Here is a 20,278-nt window from a genome sequence, read left to right on the forward strand (position 1 = left end):
AACTCACAACTTCAATCCAAATATTCTAACCCTGAATTTTCAGAGTTAGGACAGAGTAGAGATTACACTTTAAAGTTTTTCATGTTCTAGGGCTGTTTAAGTTGGATACAATCCTCCACCTCACAGTAGAGGCTGTTTTGCCAGTATATGGCATATATATAATATTATATATATATAATGAATTGCTCACTATTTCTTAAATGTTTTTCTTCCTAGATGTTTCTTTTGGCATTAACAGGGGCATATGTAGCCAAATCACTATCAGGAATTTATATGAATTCTATGCTCACACAAATAGAGAGACAATTCAATATCCCCACATCTATAGTTGGATTTATCAATGGGAGCTTTGAGATTGGTGAGTTATTTTCACATTTACTTATTGTTATATATTGACATTCTCTCCTTATTTCCTATATTAGACTTTATAATTTGTGAATTATGTGCTTCCTGGTGTGATTGAATAGCCTGGTTTGGGTATAAAGAAATTATTTATTTAAATATCTCCATTATAATACCTAATTATTGCCACATACCTTGATATGGTCTCTTTATTTTTTGACAAGTGACAGTAGATTTTTTTTTCTATTTTTTTGTTTGTTTGTTTTTTTTTGAGACAGGGTTTCTCTGTGGTTTTGGAGCCTGTCCTAGAACTAGCTCTTGTAGACCAGGCTGGTCTCAAACTCACAGAGATCCACCTGCCTCTGCCTCCCGAATGCTGGAATTAAAGACATGTGCCACCACCGCCCGGCGTGACAGTAGATTTTTAGTATTAATATCCATCACTTGAAACTCAAAGAGACACTAAGGCCTCTTCTATGACATTTTACAAGGTATCTGTGGGAGCCTGGAGGAACTCGTGTTCTGAAGAGAGCAAATTCTTCTCTTGCCCTACTGTGCCTGTGAGTTTGACAGCTCTGCACTTCTAGTCATCAGAAAGATGAGAATGTTTTCTATGTTTTCCTGTGTTTGAATCATTCCTAAGACACAATTTCTAAGAAGAGTGAATGATCTTTAGGTGATGAACTGGGATATGAGAATACGGGGGTCAAGGAGGGAAAGATGCCCTCTATAAACAAAGTGACCTGGAAGACTTTTAGTCCTGGTTGTTACTTTCTTCAAGGTGAAATTTTCTTTAAGGTATTTAATCAAAGCCACAAAGAAAATCAAGGCTGTGAAGTAGCTAACACACACTGAAGTTGCTTAATTGGAATAGGACTGAACGAACATGTGAAGTTGCTCCCAAGATCAAACTTCTCAGTACTTCTTCTGCTGCCTGTGTCCTATGTCTTCACAGTGCAGTCAGAATGAAGGCCTTACTAAGACTGAGTAATGTTCCATTGTACTAGGAGCAGCAAGTGACATGCATTGCCTATCCAAGTTCAAACAGAACACACTGTTCTAGGGAAAACGGTATCCTGAAGGGGTAAAGGTGATCTGGGTGGAGAAATGGATAGCTAAATGTGAAGGGGAGATGTGTACAGAGGGTGAACCATCAAATAGTTTGTGTGGGGATCAAGACAGCCCTGTGTAATGGGAATGTGGAGAAGTGTTCAGGAATAAAAAATGGGTAGAGACTGCAGCTTGCTCTGGAGTGTGTCTTTTACCTCTCTGGTGGCAGAGAGCCAGTATGGGGTTGGAAGAGAGTATTGATCTTTCTATGTCGAGGACTTATATTGAAAAGCAATGCCATCTTATTTCTGGATAATACTGTAGTTATACAAAATCAAACTAAATTACACTGAAGTATAATTATCAGAACATTTAAACATCCTGTCATGAGAAACATTCATGCTTTTTAACAAGGCAAAGATCATCTACATCTGATTTTCAAGTAATTATAGGCTGCATGGGCTTTTGTAGTATTTACAACAATTATGATGTCATCAACCAATATTTATAGTTCTATTGGTGACAGAAAGATGACTCTTCATGTCACTATTGCCTTGTAGATTACTGTGAACAGAAACGTTGATTCCAAGTTAATGATTATTGAAAATAATTCTCATCCAAGTTCATGGAAAACTTTATTTTCTGTGATTTTTTTTAAATAAAGGTTAAAAAGTCTGGTTTAAATTAAAAAATAATAACCTGAGCAAGGAAGTCAGGACCACACCGGGTGCACCCACCCACGGAGATGGTGGGACTGATCTAATGGGAGCTCACCAAGGCCAGCTGGAATGGGACTGAACAAACATGTGATCAAATCGAACTTTGAATGTGGCTGACAATGAGGGCTGATTGAGAAGCCAATGATAATGACACCGGATTTTGATTCTACTGCATGTACTGTCTTTTGCGGAGCCTAATCTGTTTGGATGCACACCTTCCTAGACCTAGATGCCCCCTTGGACTTTTCACAGGACAGGGCCCCCTGACTCCTCTTAGGACTGGAGTGATGTGGGAGTGATTTCTTATTAATAAAGAAACTGCCTTGGCCCATTTTATTGGATAGAAAATTAGGTAGGCGGAGTATACAGAAGAGAATTCTGGGAGAAAGAAGGTTAGAGGAGGAGTCGCCATGATGCTCCCATGCCAGACAGATGCAGGTTAAGATCCTCTCTGGTAAGCCAGCTCGTGGGCTACGCAGAATATTAGAAATGGGTTAGAACAATATGTAAGAGCTAGCCAATAAGAAACTGGAACTAGCCGGGCCAGGCAGTGTTTGAAAGAATACAGTTTCCATGTAATTATTTCAGGCATAAGCTAGCCATGTGGGCGGCTGGGTGCCGGGGACACAGCCCCTCCGCTCCTATTTCAACACTGGAGAGCAAGGGGCAGGGGAGTGGGGGGAGTGGGAGGGACATGGGAGGATGGGAGAAGGTGGAAATTTTTAATAAATAAATAAATATTTTAAAAAATAATAACAATGCCACTGGCTGTGGCAGATGACTTAAAGGGAGTCTTAAATTAGAATCATTGTGATGTGAAGGAATTCACATTGGACAGTGAATGCAGCATTTGGTGGGCATTTCCCCAGTTAGTATTGTTAACAACCTTCTCCTAGCCTGGATGGCACCTTACATTTCCGCACACCGTCCCTCCAATTATTTGAGGGACACTAAGGCAACGTAAAAGGCAATTTAAGTGTAATATGAGGAAGGAATGTTTTCCTTTCAAACAACAGAGACTTCAGACAAGATCCAGTTCATTGAGATCAGGTACAGGACTAGAAAGGAGTACAGCGAGTTCAAGCAGTGGGTATCCTGGGGTATTACCTTCTGAGTCATGACCTCAATGAAACGATTTGTGGACAGAGATTGGGTAATAAGGATATAGAGGGAGGCACATACTATTCAAAATAATGCAAAGTCTCTTCTTAGCAGAGTAGAGAGAAATAGAATTGGGAGAAAAACAGGTCTTCATATATCTTTCAAGTATTTGAGATCACTTACAGATTTGCAAAGTCATTAAAAAAAGTATTTGTGTTTTCTAATTTTTTTCTTTATGCAGTATATGAATGTGGTAAATACTCTTCATCAAACTGAAAATATGTGGTTTGTAGAGAGCTTCCTTATATATTTGTTTCTCTTCAATTCCTTTTTTTCTGTTAATAGTACTGATGATTGAACCTAGAGCTTCACACATTAGACAAGCATTCTACCACTCTATCCCCAGCCCCTTTATTTACTTCTTATTTTGAGGGAGTTCTCAGTAAGATGCCTAGGCTGGTCTTGAACTCATTCTGCAGCCCAGGCAAACGTTTATTTTGCAGTCTTCCTGTCTTAGCCCCTCTGTGACTGGGGATGACAGGTCCCCAGCCCCTCTACTTCTTTTATCTCTTAACATCTATAGTAAAGTCATCTCTGTCAGAATAGGGTTTCCCACTGAGTTTCTTTAAACCAAAGTTTTCTACTAAACTAAATAGTGGAAATTAATTTCTACTATTAATTTTGTGTTTGAGTTTACACCTCCAGCAATCTAGAACTAAGTCGCGGTTGGAGAGTTAGGACTCTGACCTTCTCTCTGTTTAAGTGGGTCTAAGGAAAGATATGAAAGTAAAAGCAGATATCCAGCTTGGCTATGTTGAGCAAAAAAAAAAAGGGGGGGGGATTTTTTAAATATTAAATTAAAAATAAAAACGTGATTCCATTTGACTCTGCGTAGAGCAGACACGAGAGGGGCAGCCAGATGTGACTTGCAGGCTAACACTTGCTTTTGTATCCATTCTGAAAGACCAGATAATCCTGAATAAACCCCTGAATATTCTCCAAAATGAAGGAGAACCTTCCGTCGGGGTCATGATTGATTATGAATTTAAAATAATGCACAGAAGTAAGCACCTATTGCTGTGTTCTTAAGGTGGTTGTTAAACAATGAACACTAGATTGCAAATATCGAGGAGGCTATTGACTATGATGTGATAATACTTGACTGACACAGGCATTCTCGTTTCTCCTAGGAAACCTTTTGTTCATTATATTTGTGAGTTATTTTGGAACAAAACTGCACAGGCCTATAGTGATCGGTGTTGGATGTGTGGTTATGGGCCTAGGATGTTTCTTAATATCACTACCTCATTTCCTAATGGGCCGGTGAGTATCCCAGTCCTTGATGGTATTTTTAGTTCAACTTTCAATTGCAGTGAATGAGGCTTAGAATTTCCTCTCTGGGGGGAGCAATGCTCTCCCAAAGTATAGAATGCTAATATGGAAATTAGCATTCAATTTGTGCTTGCCAGGCACCAATGTGCTGACTGATCTACATCTTCATATCTAGATCTCTTTATCTGTGATAAAATGGGAATTTTCTTTTTTCATTTTGAAACATTTTCCTGCTTTTTGATTGTCAGTTGGGGAGTAAATAGACTTTGAATGAAAAACTGAATTTTTAAGTGGATAATAAATGAAAGAATATTTTGTCATCTCAGGTGTTTTTGCAGGGAACTGGAAGCTTGTGAATGGAATTTAAAAATTATTCTTTGCTTTCTATTTGATTCAAATCAATGTCAAGAAATATTTCAAGAAAACTACTGTGTTTGTCTACCTTCTGCCAATGGAGATTATTCTTTGAATCTGGCCTGTCCTCACTGGGTCATGAATAGAGAGGCACAGACTCTTGTCTACACTTCACTGGCAATCTCTGTGGGGACATCCAGGCAGTTGTTCTTGGGTGAAGTGGTTCTGATTTCTGTACTATATTATTTAGCATAGAAACTAGAATGTTGACAAGTATAACTCCATACTCATGCAGAATTCAGCAGCCCATAGTTTCCTCTGGCTGTTTCTCTTCTAAACAGCACTTAGAAATAATAAATATTAAATAACTAAATGAAATCCAGGATACCTACAATGGAGATAGACTTAGCTGGACACATTCTTCTCTGCTGTGGTAGTCTGTCATTTTCTTTCTAGGAGAAGCTGATCCTTGGTGATTTAATCAAATTAAATGACCATAGTTTATTAACACTTTTTGTACCATGACTCTGCACTGTCAGGTGATGGATTCTGCCACCTTTTGTCATGACATGGGAACTTTTTCTTCTGTTGGAGTTAATGAACACATAGGAAAATGATTGCTTGAATTCTCTGAAAGGAAGGATAAGACCACAGCTCAGAGATCACAGAGCAGCTGTCTTGATTTGTTGTGTTGTTTTGTGTCTCTAAAGCTGTCATCTTCTCAATTTTACTTTAGTGAGTCTCTTTCTTTTTTTTTTCTTCTGTTCTTTACCTCACTCAATTATTTCTAGAAAATAGTCATTTAGAAATATCAAAGGGTCGGCATTAGGGAATCTGAAAGCTATGCCACTTACATGTGGAGATGAGAGCTAACTGTAAAGAAAGGGCACATTTTTGGAGATTATCAAGTTCTTTTGATGAAATTTATTACTTATTTATATTCATTTATGTTTTCAAATTGGGGATTACTTTTGGTTTATTTTTCTTTGTTTTGTTCTGTTTTTATTTGAGATAGGTTCTTGCGAAGCCCAGTCTGGCCTCAAACTAACTACGTAGCTGAGGGTGACCTTGAGCTTCTGTTGTTCCTCTCTCCACCTCTCAAGTGCTAGGGTGACAGACATGGGCCACCACACCCTGTTGTTGCAGTTAGGGAGTTTAACCCCAGAACTACATGTCCAACTTCATGATACAGATTTCTGTTTCTATTCATTTGGGGGAGCTGTATGTCTTTGCATATGCACGGTGGTTGTAGGTATTCACATGTAGAGATCAGAGGACCACTTTATGAAGTCACTCCTCTCCCTCCATCTTTATGTGATTTCCAGGACTGAGCTCAGGTCATCAGGCTGTGCAGCAAGTTCTTTACCTGCTAAGTCATCTCTCTGGCCCAGCAATGGGATTCATGATGTTTAGAATGACCACTGTGGAAACATGTCTGTGTGGGTTCTGGATGCTGTTTTTACAGGGAAGAAGGATTCGGAGATCTACAGATGCTCTCATTGCACTCAGGTCCTCACAGTGAATGTTTTCTGTGTCCACACAGATACGAATATGAGAAAACAATCTCACCTTCAAGCAACTTGTCCTCAAACAGCTTCTTGTGTTCAGGAAACAGAAGCCAGACTTTAACACCAACACCGGACCCTAAAGGTGAACTAGTGCTTCTTATTGTTTTCCTGCTCAGGGACATGGTTACAGAATACTCTTATAAAGGGCTTTGAATGTTACGTTGGATTTAGTAAGCATCTAAGACAAATGAACAACCTTTATTTCTCTTCTCAGGGAAGAGAGATTTCCAATAATATAAAATTCTCTGCTTCCTAAGTTTGAATAAACTTAAGACTCCTTTGTTTCTTAAAGTAGATATTAAAAAACATGATATCTACTCCCACACCACTGTAGAGTTAATCCCACAAGGGAAAACAAATTGGAAGGGTGGATCTAGACCCATAATAAGATCTGTGTGTGGTTTTCTGTTGCTATAATAAAACATGGACTAAAACCAATTCAGGTAGGAAAGAGGTTGTCTAGCTTATAAATTGTTCCCAACCATAAGGGAAGCCAAGGCAGGAAACTGGAGACAGGAACCAAAGCAGAGTCCACTGAGTTTTTATTGCATGTATTGGTTACTTTTCTTTTACTATGATAGACTACCATAATAAAAGGGAATTTATACACAGAAGAACATAGTTGTGCTTAAGATTCTAGAACAATGCTTTTCAATCTTCCTAATGCTGAAATGTTTTAATACAGTTCCTCATATTATGGTGACCACCAATCCTAAAAGTGTTTTTGTTGTTCCTTCATAGCTGTAATCTTGCTACTGTTATGCATCATAACGTATATCTATGTCTTCAAATTTTCTTAGGGGAGCCCTGTGAAAGGGTCATATGACCCCTAAAAGAGATGTGATCCCTAGGTTGATAATGACTGTTCTAGAGGGATGAGAATCAATCATGTCAGGGAGAAAGGCAGCAGGAGGAACTCACATCTCAACTACAAGCATGAGGCAGAAAGAGCAAACTGAAACTGAGGGTAAGGCTTTAAGCTCTGAAAGCTGATCTGCAGTGATATTCTTCCTCTACTTCTCCAAATAGCACCACTAACTGGAGACTAAATATTTAATACCTGAGCCTTCGGGGGGGGGGGGGTTCCATTTAGGGCACCATACCATTCTTACAGAGGGCCTGATTGATTCCGAGCATTGCCATCAGGTTGTCCCCAACCCCCTGTCAATTCAGTTACGGGGAATTGGGTGCCCTCTTCTGGCCCTCTTGGGCACCTGCACACACATTATGCACATGTGCTTTTTAAGGTACATATGTTTTAAAGAACATTTTTAATGTCACATATGCTAAAAGACCCAACACATTTCCTGAACACATAGTCTGATACTGTCTCAGTAGGATTGTCTCAGGCCAGAACGTTTCCATCTTATGTAGATTCATGCCACAGAATTTGCAACAGTCCCCAAGGCTTGGAACGTCACTACTCTCAGGGAATCTATGGAGTGCTATTAGATTCATTATCTGTTATTCAATGATCATCTGTTGTTTGATCCATTGGAATATTTGGTTAATATTAAAAGACAGAATCGTTAGAAAAAATATGGTTACTACTCAGTTAAATATTTTGTAGTGTTATATCATTTATATATTGATAAATAAATCTTGCCTGAAGACCAGAGACAAAGATAAAGAAAGCCACTAGAGGTCAGTCAATGGTGACACACACCTTTAATTCCAGGATTTCTGGAACAGAACCAGATGGATCTCTGTGAGATCAAGGCCCCCCCTGGGCTACACAAAATCAATGCAGAAAAAAATATAGGTGCTGGTGGCTCACACCTTTAATCTCAGGCCTAGGGAGTCACACACCTTTAATCCCAGCACTAGAGAGAATACAAAATGGGAGGAGAGAAGCTTAGTCGGCTTAATCTGAGGTCTCCCAGACTTGGTAGAGGTAAGACTTCTCTAGTGGCTTTCCTGCTCTGCTCTTCTGGGTTTTGGGTTGAACCCCAAATTTGTCTCTTGGGTTATTATTTGTGCTACAATATTTAGTATCTACAAAGTAATTGAGGCTTTTATCAATCTCCCTTGTGTTGTGTCAGTACAGCACGAATTATCAGAGACATACACACACATGTGCTTCTTTTTTAATCCTCAGAATTGTGGATGAATGAGGCAGGACATACATTAACTTATTGGGTTCATTGGTTGGCAGAAAACTGAATCCCTAGAGGTGATGAAAAGTCCTTGTTTTTAATGTTTACATATTTCTTTGATATAAATTCTCACAACCAATGTGTTATCACTAAATACTGAATTGGGAAGAGGTATATATCTATAGAGTCATCTTTCCCACCCAAGTGAGAATTTATTCCAGCATAAATAACTCTTATAATTCGTTGATAAATAATATCCCAAAATAAGCAGTAGGGGTGACTCAGTGAGGCACAGTTACATAACTCCTTTCATGGTCATCATAGATTTGTGACCCAAGAAACAAAGAAAATTTTGAATTGACTCTCAGTAACACTTGACTGTTGGAATGCTTATCTGCTTTTCTCTTGTTTTAATATAGAGTGTTCAAAAGAAATTAAATCCTTAATGTGGATATATGTAATGGTAGGAAATCTTATCCGTGGAATTGGTGAAACCCCCATCATGCCCTTGGGTATTTCTTACATAGAAGATTTTGCCAAATCTGAAAACTCCCCTTTATATATTGGTAAGTTTGAAAATCAGAGTTGGAATCTTTAATAGCTAACCAAGTCCTCAGAGGCTAAAAAACATTTATTTATTTATTTATTTATTTATTTATTTATTTATTTAAACACATTGTGGTTTGCACAATGCTGATCTGAGTGCTATGCCACCAATGGTCATAAAGATTATTTAATGGAAGAATTAAAAATCATAGTTCCAGACAAGCCACTTTTTCAATCAGCCTCTCACTGTTGGAGAGCCCGCTAGCCTTCTGAACCTACAGTCTTCTGTTGCTACCACAGCATTAGAGATTCATCAATATTTTCTGGAAAATGTTTCTTAGATATAATTGTGGTTTTTTGTTGTTGTTGCTTTTTATTATCATTCTTGCATCTATAAGTTATTACAATTTAATTATTGGCCATTTTTTATCTGTAGTACTTTAAAATACTGTCTTATATCTGTCTGTCTGTGTGTGTGTGTGTGTGTGTGTGTGTGTGTGTGTGTGTGTGTGTGTGTGCATTTGGTTGACAGTGTGGTGTTCAGATGACAGCTTTTGACAGTTGGTCTGGATATTGAACTCTGATTCTTGGATCAAGTTTGATGGACAAATGCCTTTACCTGTTGAGCCTTGTGCTTGGCACTTAGTATTTTCTTTGGTTGTATTCTTGTAAACTATCTTGTAGAATAAAACTTATCAAATACTATTTTAATCATGTCTCCTCTACTATGTTCAATAGTTGGTTTCCTATTTACCATCTTCTCTCTTTTACTACTTGGGGCTCTGCAGCCTGCTTCTCTATGAAGTTAATGACACATTTTCCTTTGTTATAGCTTCTTGGCCTAGACAGGCAGGTTTTTATGGTTTTAATAACTATCCAAGTTGATCTTTTGTTTGTATTACTTAAAAATGTCTTTTTAAAATGTATACATCTTAAGGGAAGAACCATTTGAGTATATACCTATTTCTGCTGTCTCTTAACTGTTCTCAGCTTATTAGGAATAATTTGCATATGTTCTTAAGTAATTACATCTGTAGTTGTTTATAAACCCATAACTTTGTATATAGGGACACTTTTCAATTAATGTATACATAATACTTAACACGAAAGAACAAACAAACAAAAATGAAAGCAGATAATACAAGAGAGGAATAGGGTTAGGATTAACCAAGATTATTTAAATTAAAAATAACTTTTGTCACTATTTGAAGACTTACTGATTTGGCAATAATCTTTTATATTTAGGTATGAAATTTCACAGAGGTAAAAAGTGACTGTGGCTGCTGCTTTATTGCTTGCTCTGATCTTTCAGCTTTCACCCTAATATGTGACTCAGAGTTTTTATTTAATAATACTACTTTGGATCACACTTCAAAACTGTATTAGTTTCATTTCTTTTTCTGTGAGGGAATGCAGCCTTGGAGAGAAAGGAGTTCATTTATCTTATAATTTCATAACAATAGAGAAGTCACAGTAGCAGAAGCTTGAGGCTGCTGTCACAGATCCAAGAGCAGAGAGTGAACGTATGCATGCTTATGTCTTTGCTTGCATGGTTGTACTCAGCTCTTTCCCTACTCTTACATAGTTGATGACTCCCTGCCTAGGGAATGGTCCTGCTCACAGTGGACTGGGTCTTCCCACATCAATTAACTTAATTGAGACAGTCTTCTATGGACATGCCCCAGTGTAGACAACACTTTATTAAGATTCTCCTCCCAGGGAGTTCTAGGCAGGACAGTCGACAATTAAAGCTAGCCATCACAGAAACCCTTGAAAACATGGCTATAGAAGCATCAAAAAGACCTTGCTCGTATCCTGGCTTTGACAGGACTGCCTGTGATGGTACAGCCTTGGGCCTTAACTCAGAATGAAAGAGAATGTGAAATGTAGCTTTGAGTGATAAAGTTTTTGTGTCAGTCAGGTTTCTGTCACTTTAATAAATATCTAAGATAACATTTTATAAAGAGAAAGGATTTGTTTGGTTCACAGATTTGGAAGTTTTGGTCTATGTTGCTGGATTGTGTGGTTTAGAGGCTTGTGATGAGGCAGTTCACCATGGTGACAGGAAGGATGATGGAGTGAACCCATTCATCTTATGAGTGGGAAGGGAAAGAGAATGAGGAAGGGGCTATGGTTCTAGTCCAGATGACCTGAACATCTGCCATCATACCCTGAATTGGAAGTTACTTCAGGCTTCAGTGGTAACCCCTGGGAAACAAGTCTGTGATCCATGAAATTCTGAGGGACATTCTATATTGAAACAATGGGAGCATCTTTCTTAATATTTATAGAATCAATGTATGTACATGCAACACACATATGTACATGTAATGGGTATATATGTGTATAAATTTACATGTAACATACATATCAAGCTTAATTTTTTTATATCGAATACATAAGAATACCTAAGGTGGTGGGGTATAGCTCAGTTGTAGAGTGCTTGGCTAGGCTACTGGATTTGATACCCAGCTCGACAAAGGAAGGAAAAGAAATCTAATATCTAAAACTATTAATAGTAAAGGCTTTTGTGTGCAAGCAAACTCTTTGTGTGGTTGTGTAACTTCCTATTTTTGTTTACTTCCAGGTATTTTAGAAACAGGAATGGTTATTGGCCCATTGATTGGACTTTTATTGGCATCCTTCTGTGCAACCCTTTATGTAGACATTGGATCTGTGAATACAGGTAAAATACATTTTATTTCTATAGTATAGTCTCTAGAGTGTAGAAGAATGCTCCAGATTAATATACCACTGCCTCCTTTGATCCTCAGTTAGGCAAATTATCACTGCTTACAGTTTGCAGACCCAAGAGGAGCAGAGGTAAGGATAAAATGCCACCTTCTCATTAAAAGTCCCACATCCTCTCACCACATTGTAGCCACACCTTTGATCTCAAACAATTTACTCAAATAAGTTTTTCTCAATGAGACAGTCACTGTGGATAATGAAAGAGATCTTTTCATTAAAAAAGAAAAGTTTGTGATAAGCACTTATTTAAAAGGTTTCACATAACAGATGGAAATAATCATTACCTGCTCAAAATTATATTGCTGCAAGGGGCCCAGTCTCCATGTCAGAGAAACTGCAGAGGAGCTGTAGAGCAGGCAAACTACTGGACAGATACACAGACACTCATGGGAACTTTATCTGAGGGCCACAGGTTAATTCTTTGTTTTATTTTTCTTTCTGCTGGTTGTTCTTACTCAGTTCTTTGGCTGTTCAGTTCTTTTACCCTGTCATTTTTACTTCCTCTTCCAGTTGTTCCCCTGCGATATTTTCCTGGTATTCTCCTTTTGCTTCTTCCCGGTTGTTTCTGTTCTCTTTTCTGACGCTTTTCCTTCAACATGTCCTCTTCTCTTCTCTTTTATTTTTTCTTAGCCCTTTAATACTTCATATCTAAATATATCTATGCAATAAGAGATTACCTCACATTTCACATTTTTTCAAAAACAAAATCTTTACATAAGAAAAAAATTTCATTAAGATCAAAAGTTACATGTCTTCCTTAGAAGCCCACAAATAGAAATTAAACATTTTTATTTGTATTAATTTTCCCACCATAATATCTTCATCCCAAAGCAATGACTCTTTCTTTTATTACTGAAAAAAAAAGTTCAGCAAGCTATATATATTTCAGCTAATTCCAGACAGCTCTTTGCAGTTTCAGTATATATTTCTATTTTTAGCTCTACTCTAGAGAAACTAAATGAGTGGTCAGATAACCACCTATTTTTCTTTACACAATAGGGACATTTAATTTTCTTTCTCAGTTTTTTTTTACATACTAGTGGTGTGGTTAATTCTGAAATTATGTGACCAAGGAACTCAGACCTAACCTTAGGTGTAAAGAAATAATTTACTTTAATCATCAGCCTGTTTTTTTTTTCCCACAGGCATAATTCATGGGTCTATAGTTCATTAAACTTCGTTGTTCTTGTTTTCCATCCTCTGCAAATCCCATATTTGGGAAAGGTGACTTTTACCCTATATTTGTCTGTTTAGTACCTCTTATTGGAACAATTGTCAGAATAACATAAATCATGTTCCTAATCATCTTACTAATTGTCTTAACCACATGTATCTTTTAGGCTCAAATTTTAATTAAATCATTGATTCAACTAAACATCATTACTCTTATAAAAATTATTATATACAAGTTAATTGCCCAGTGAAGAGTGGGATTTTTCTCAAGAACAATAACACTGTACTAGATACAGTAGAATTCCTTCTTATAGTAACTACACTGCAACAAATACAGCAGGAATATGGCAGCAACAAACAGAAGGAAGCACAGAAAAAAACAAGGGACATTCTGGAAAAAAAATCCTTCAGGACCTCTGCCTCTCCAGGATGTACCTAAGTAGCTTCATCATCCTCTGGGCTATATTTCATAAGATCTATTGCTGTCTACAGCTCCTATGATATGGCAACTGGCTACGTATCACCACATATTGCTAGATCAAATCAGTTGATTTTCTTAATGAATACACAAAAAAGTAATTGTGTACCATGTGATATTTTATTGCCTATATATATATATGTATATATGTGTGTGTGTGTGTGTGTGTGTGGTGTGTGTGTGCACTGTGTGTGGGTGCCTGCTGAGGTCAGAAAAGGGTTCAGATGTTCTGAAATCATAGTTACAGGCAGTAGTGAGTTTCGATATGGGTGCGGCTAATAGAACTCAGGACCTCTGCAATAGCAGCAATAATTCTTAGTTATTGCTGAACCGTCTCTCCAGTCCCCTTCTTCAATCACTGTGATGTTTTCAGATATGAATTCACTAGGTTAAATCTGGTTTCTTAAATATGTCTCAAATCCTTTTACTCTCTTTTTAAAATGAACTTTTAACTATTATGCTATGTATAATAATATAACAATCCAGAACTTTTTTTCTTTGATAATTTTAACTTTACCCAACTGAATAATCTTGGACACATTTTCTTTCTTTCTGAGGCAGGGTTTCTCCATATTTCTCTGACTGACCTGGAACTCATTTTGTAGAACAGATTGACCTCAAACTCACAGAGATCTGCTTGCCTCTGCCTCCCTGAATGATGGGATTAAAGTTGTGCACCACCACTGCCTGGCTCAGACATTTTTCTAAAGGTCTGGATTCACCCAGCCTAGTGACAGATAACTATAATCCCAGAATTTAGGAATTAGAAACAGGGCACCATAGTACAAGGCCCAAATAAGAACAAGAGCAAACATGCGAATAGTTTACAAATAATATACAAATTTTGTGTTTAGATGGATTATGATCCTTAATAATTTTCTACATTTTATCCAGGAAAGAATGATGCAAGCTAACAAAACATCTGTTTTTCTCCACAGATGACCTGACCATAACTCTCACTGATACACGCTGGGTCGGTGCTTGGTGGATCGGCTTTTTGATCTGTGCAGGAGTGAATGTCCTGACCAGCATCCCCTTTTTCTTCCTTCCCAAAACACTCCCAAAAGAAGGACTAGAGGATAATGCAGATGTGACTGAAAACAATGAAAAGGAGAAACACCGTGAAAAAGACATGGGAAAAAAACGTGGAATCACCAAAGGTAAAGAGGAAAACTTTAAATTCTGTATTTGGTTTAGACGGGTCGGCAGTTAGTTGAGCATTTGCCAGGTAAATTCTGTACTGATTTAAAATAGTTTGTCATTAGTGGTTCCTACTCAGATGTGTTAAAGTTCTTCCCCAGTTATCCCTTGGAAACAATGGGCATTATTATAAACATCGTATCTTAGATTAGACTTTTGAAAAATTCAAGTCAATCTGGATACTCAATAAGAAAAATAGTTTTCTCATCTGCTTTAAAAAAAATCTATTTTACATAAAATATTTGTCCAAGCTAAAAGGTACATGAATAATTAGAAATTAAAGCTAAAGATAATGGGAGAAAAACATTGTCATATGGTAACAGTATAGTTTGCTAAGAAAAATGTCAGTTTAGCTATGAGTATTGTTGATATTAAGACTAGAAAATAGCCAGGTGGTGGTGACATACACCTCTAATCACAGAATTCTAAGCAGAGACAGTAGATCTCTATGAGCTTGAGGCCAGCCTGGTCTACAGAATGAGTTACAGGTCAGGTTACAAAGCTACAGAGAAACACTGTCTTGAAAAACCAAAAACCAAAAGGTTGAAAGAGAAAAGATGAGTGGTAACATAATCCTCTGTATTTGAAGGTGTGTGATAGTTTACATGAGAACTGTTTCCCATGGAGCAGACTGCTGTAAAACAAACAGAAATGTTATCAACCTCTGGTGCAGAGCAGTGGTGCATCTGTGAGAAGCTGAGTGGTCAAGACCGCCCATTCCTGAACCTTGGCACTAATTTCACACTTGTATTTAGGTGACCTCTGTAGTATTCTCAAGAGATTTGAGTTAGTGCAAGAGGAGCATGACTTGAGCTCTGAAATTCTTAAAATGTATAGCTGGAAGATAGGCAGGGGCTATTTCTTTACCTGCAAATGAGGGTTGCAGTATAATATATTCTTGGGTTTCTGTGATATTCTGGTGCAGATTATGGTGAAGAAAATTGTATTGGTCATATCTCCCAATAGATCAGCCCCACTGTCTCAGTGGATGGGTGCACCTCTCATGGTCCTGACTTCCATGCTCATGTTCTCCCTCCTTCTGCCCCTCATTGGGACTTTGGGTGCTCAGTCTGATGCTGTAGTATGGGTCTCTGTCTCTATTTCCATCCATCACTAGATGAAGGTTCTATGGTCATATGCAAGATATTCATCAGTATGGCTATAGGATAGGGTCATTTCATGTTCCCTATCCTCAGCTACCCAAGGAACTAACTGGGGACATTGCCCTGGGCACCTGGGAGCCACTCTAGGTTCATGTCTCTTACCAACCCTAAGGTGGTTCCCTTAATTAAGTTATGTGATTCCCTGCTCCTCTGTCCAATTTTGTTTTATCCCCAGTCATCCTGTTTCCCCAAGTTCCCCCCATCCTCCCCTTCTCACTTTTCTCTCCCCATCTCCCCTTACCCCCATCCCACCCCACCCCCAAGATCCCAATTTTTTGCCCAGCAATCTTGTCTATTTCCCATAGCAGGGATAATAACTATATGTTTTTCTTTGGGTTCACCTTCTTATTTAGCTTCTTTAGGATCACAAATTATAGACTCAGTGACCTTTATTTATGGCTTGAAACCAATTATGAGTGAGTACATCCCATGATCCTCTTTTTGGGGTCTGGGTTACCTCACTCATATCTCTATTTTTCCACCACTCATAACCTCCCATGGCATCATGCGCTGAATAACCACATGTAGGAGTAGGGGCTGCTTATTCTTCCCAGCCACCTGGCTACCTTAGATCTAAAATAATCACACAGAAACTGTATTAATTAAATCAATGCTTGGCACATTAGCTCTAGATTATTATTTGCTAACTCTTATATTAATTTAACCCATTTCTATTAATCTGTGCATCACCATGACTGCCTTAATCGGCTTCTTTCTCCCAGCATTCTGTTCTGTTTACTCCGCCTACCTAATTTTCTGTCCTATTAAAGGGCCAAGTCAGTCTCTTTATTTAACCAATGAAATTAACACAAAACAGAAGACTCTTCCTCATCATTACCTAAGTAAACAGGAAGCACCTTGTAAGCAACTTTCAAAACTCTACAATTGACAGAGACATCTTGCTGCCTGGACAGTCACTCAAAGTTCTTATGTACCATTGGAGCATATTATCTGCCAGACTTTTCCATGGAGCAGGAAACTTCAAAGAAAGTTCTGCCTATATTGGCAGTTTGTCAGTCATTTTCTTCTGTGTCCTGCAGAATGTCTGGCAGACTGTTTCATGTAGCAGGAACCCTGAAGGACCATCTCACCTTTAGGCAAATTCAGCAGTCGTTTCTCCATGGGTCTTGCATGTCCAGTTAAACAGTCCAGGAAAGAACAGTTTCTTTCCCAAATGGCTATCAAATTCCATAAGGAACCTCTTCAATGCTCATCTTCCTCTTGAAGTAGATTGGTGCTGCCAGGAACAGATGTCTCTCACTGTCATGAAAATTCCTAATTTCTTAAAAATTTTAAATACCATATTTTGAAGGTTTCTGAAAGATTTGAAGAATACCTACATATCTGAAATACATCTCTGTACATCTAGAAAATCTACCTAACATGACTACAAGCTTGACTGGTATAGATAACTATCTATTAACCTATATTTCTTAATTATAAATTACATTTTTATGAGATACACAAACACAATACCTTAATCAAGATCAGAACTATGCATATAACAAAATTGACCTTAAATTTGTATCAATAAACCAAGATCTATACAAATGCAAATTATTCATATTTATATTATATCCCCCTTTGAATGTAAACAAACATTTATAGACACTATTTGGGAATGTGGATATACTTTTATACAAACAGCTTCCTGCGCTTGGGAGCACTGTTAACCTTGCCTTTCATATTTTATCCTGTGTGCTGGGTTCATCTCAGTCAGCAGTTGGGCAAAGTAATTTTGGGGGGCGGGGTTCCCAGCAACCTTTCAGGAAGTCTTGTTCCATCAAACCATATTGGTCTGGAAGTAATCCACAGGTTCTCGTCTTCTGTGAAAACAAAAAAAAAAAAAAAGAACCTCTCTTAAAGAACCTGCAGCATGCCACCAGCAAACAGCAAGAAGCTGTGTTAAGCTCTGCATTTTTTTTGGTCTAGAATTCCTTTTCTGGCCCTATTACATTTTACATGGATGTAGTTACCCATGTTGGTGCCAATTTGTAGAAGGAGGGAACGCTTGTTCTTCCAGGATACCCAGCTAGCTTAGACCCGAAATAATCACACTGAAACTGTATTAATTAAATCACTGCTTGGCCCCTTAGCTCTAGCTGTTTATTGGCTAACTCTTACATCTTCATTTAACCCATTCCTATTAATCTGTGCATCACCACAAGGTCATGGCCTACCAGCAAAATTTCAGCATGTTTATCTCTAGTGATAGCTCCATGGCATTTCTCTAACTCTGCCTTTTTCCCTCCCATTCTATAGGCCAAGCCAGTTCTTTATTCATTAACCAATAAAAGTAATAAATAGATAGAAGGACCTCCCACACCAATCATACATCTCCCTTAATCACTATTGACCATAGCTGGGTTAGTAACACTGTAAACTAGTTCAAAAGCTTTAGCGTTCTTAGAATCATGGTCATTTTAAGGATTTTCCTGAAAGGGCTAATATTGATTGTTATATGTGATTGTGTGGTCTGCCAGGTCAACATTATTTTCAAAACTAGGAAAGCACTTAGCATAGTATAAGACATATAGAAAATCAACATGAATTGTGGAAACTTATTTGGGAGAACAGGGATGTCAGCAAACACAGGTGAGTTCAATAGCTTCTGGGAATTCTGATTGTAACCCTGTCATTCATAAATATGGATTTGTCACTAAGTTTCACTTCTTTTTGTTAAATTTCTATGCCTAAACTTCTTAGTGGTTTCTTCTTGATGCTTTACTCTCAAGAATGTTAGGCAATTTATTAAGAATAGTAAAAAATTAGAAAATCAAAATAGAAAACATAGAGATGAAAAAGGAAAGAGATTACTAAGTGTGGAGTTCATTACCTTCTGTGAGATTCAATCCATTTACTACAAAAGGGCTAAAACTAGATGTTCACCTTTTAAACAAGGAGGAGTTCTAATTACATTAGTTGGAAGTTTCTTGGAATACAACAAATGAGCAGGCTTTCATTACAGTGAGACCCATGTGTTAAGATGTTTAAAAATATCACTATGTGCTTTCTAATGAATGGTCTGTTGTGAAATCCAGCAGTAATGCTGTGGTTGGCTGAACTGCAACAGGATTTCTGGAGCTTTCCTAAGATTTTAGCTTATCTATTTTTGTATCAAGTACTATAGCATCAGTATCTGAACTCAAACTTCATCAAAGAGAATCCTGTACAGATTCAAGAGAAAAAGACTAGTAACTCTCTAGTTAATGCAGGATATTAACAGAAAAAAATGGGAAAACAAATAAAATAATGTAACCACAGATAGGATGCCATGTCTTTTTAGGTTGCCTGATGACATATCTGGATTCTCATTCTCTTTCAAAGCCAGTTGTGGCACTAACTTCCAGGAGCACCTTAAACAATGACATAGAACTTCAGCCTGGGGTAAAGATTTATCAAATGTATTTGTGTCGCAATGCAGAATTTATAAAATTTTAGGAGAACACTGAACACAAAATGCAAGGCCAGGTTATGTTGATGATCTTGACACTCTCTTGTTTCAGATTTCTTGCCATTCATTAAAAGTCTCTTCTGCAATCCGATCTATATGCTTTTCACACTTATAAGTGTGCTCCAGGTCAATTCATTTATCATTACTTTTACCTTTATGCCAAAATACCTGGAACAGCAATATGGAAAATCAACTGCAGAGATAATCTTTCTCATAGGTATGTATTTTTATTATCTCATTAGTAGTAGTTCCCCTTTCTCCAGCAGTATGATGAACAGTATACCCTAGGACTTGCTTAACAAGGTGATGATGTGACCAGGAAACTGCAAGAAAATTGAATACTGCTACCATACTTGTGAATATCTTCTTTCCTATCTTCAGGTAAATCAAGAATGGATAGGGAAAGGAAGAGGCTAGAAATACCTTCTCTGTTCTCTCTCCTATATGAATGAAAATCATCATCATTATGGAAATATTTGGGTGTCTTTATGTCAGTCAATTTTTAGACAGTCAATATTTTAATTCAAAGAGGAATATAGATTTTAGTCACTGGGATTATATATCTTACTCCCAGGTTTTATTACTGAGCTTCAATTCTTGCCTTATACATTATTCCTAATTTGGTTACTTGGTTTCCTGGTGGTCTGAGTAATCTGGACAACCACACTCTTCCTTTCTTATTAGTGTACCAAATCCACGGATCTTACTTATCTTTGGGTCTTTCCTGGATTCATTTACTCTTGAAAACTGACAGCCATAGGCTGAAAGCATCCACACTATTGGCAGTTCTCTGAAAATTCAAGTCCCTACCCTCAGATGGATAAAATTAAACACAACTTCATGGCACTGAAAATGGCTGATAAATTTTTTCAAGTCTGGGGTTGATGTTGTATGAATGCAAACTAGGAAGGATTTTCTCTTTCATTTTTTTTTATTTTTTTCTTTGATTTT

The 20,278-nt window shown here is 37.6% G+C and overlaps 1 protein-coding gene across 5 annotated transcripts in view; it reads left to right on the forward strand.

Moving 5' to 3' along the window:
- Positions 1-20,278, forward strand: part of LOC126497315 (solute carrier organic anion transporter family member 1A4-like) — a 41,801-nt gene that overhangs the window by 4,433 nt on the left and 17,090 nt on the right. For 3 of the 5 annotated variants that reach the window (XM_050135276.1, XM_050135274.1, XM_050135275.1), the window contains 7 exons: positions 217-358; positions 4,403-4,535; positions 6,442-6,548; positions 8,982-9,128; positions 11,696-11,794; positions 14,449-14,670; positions 19,380-19,544. In XM_050135276.1, coding sequence (XP_049991233.1) covers positions 217-358; positions 4,403-4,535; positions 6,442-6,548; positions 8,982-9,128; positions 11,696-11,794; positions 14,449-14,670; positions 19,380-19,544 — 1,015 coding nt within the window. Of the gene's footprint in view, positions 1-216; positions 359-883; positions 903-4,402; positions 4,536-6,441; positions 6,549-7,301; positions 7,434-8,981; positions 9,129-11,695; positions 11,795-14,448; positions 14,671-19,379; positions 19,545-20,278 lie in introns of those variants that run through there. The other 2 variants (XM_050135277.1, XM_050135278.1) reach the window with 2 other exon arrangements.

Source organism: Alexandromys fortis, unplaced genomic scaffold (assembly GCF_014885135.2).
Source record: "Alexandromys fortis isolate MF-2015 unplaced genomic scaffold, M_Fortis_MF-2015_v1.1 scaffold_21, whole genome shotgun sequence".
NCBI classification, from domain to species: Eukaryota; Metazoa; Chordata; class Mammalia; order Rodentia; family Cricetidae; genus Alexandromys; species Alexandromys fortis.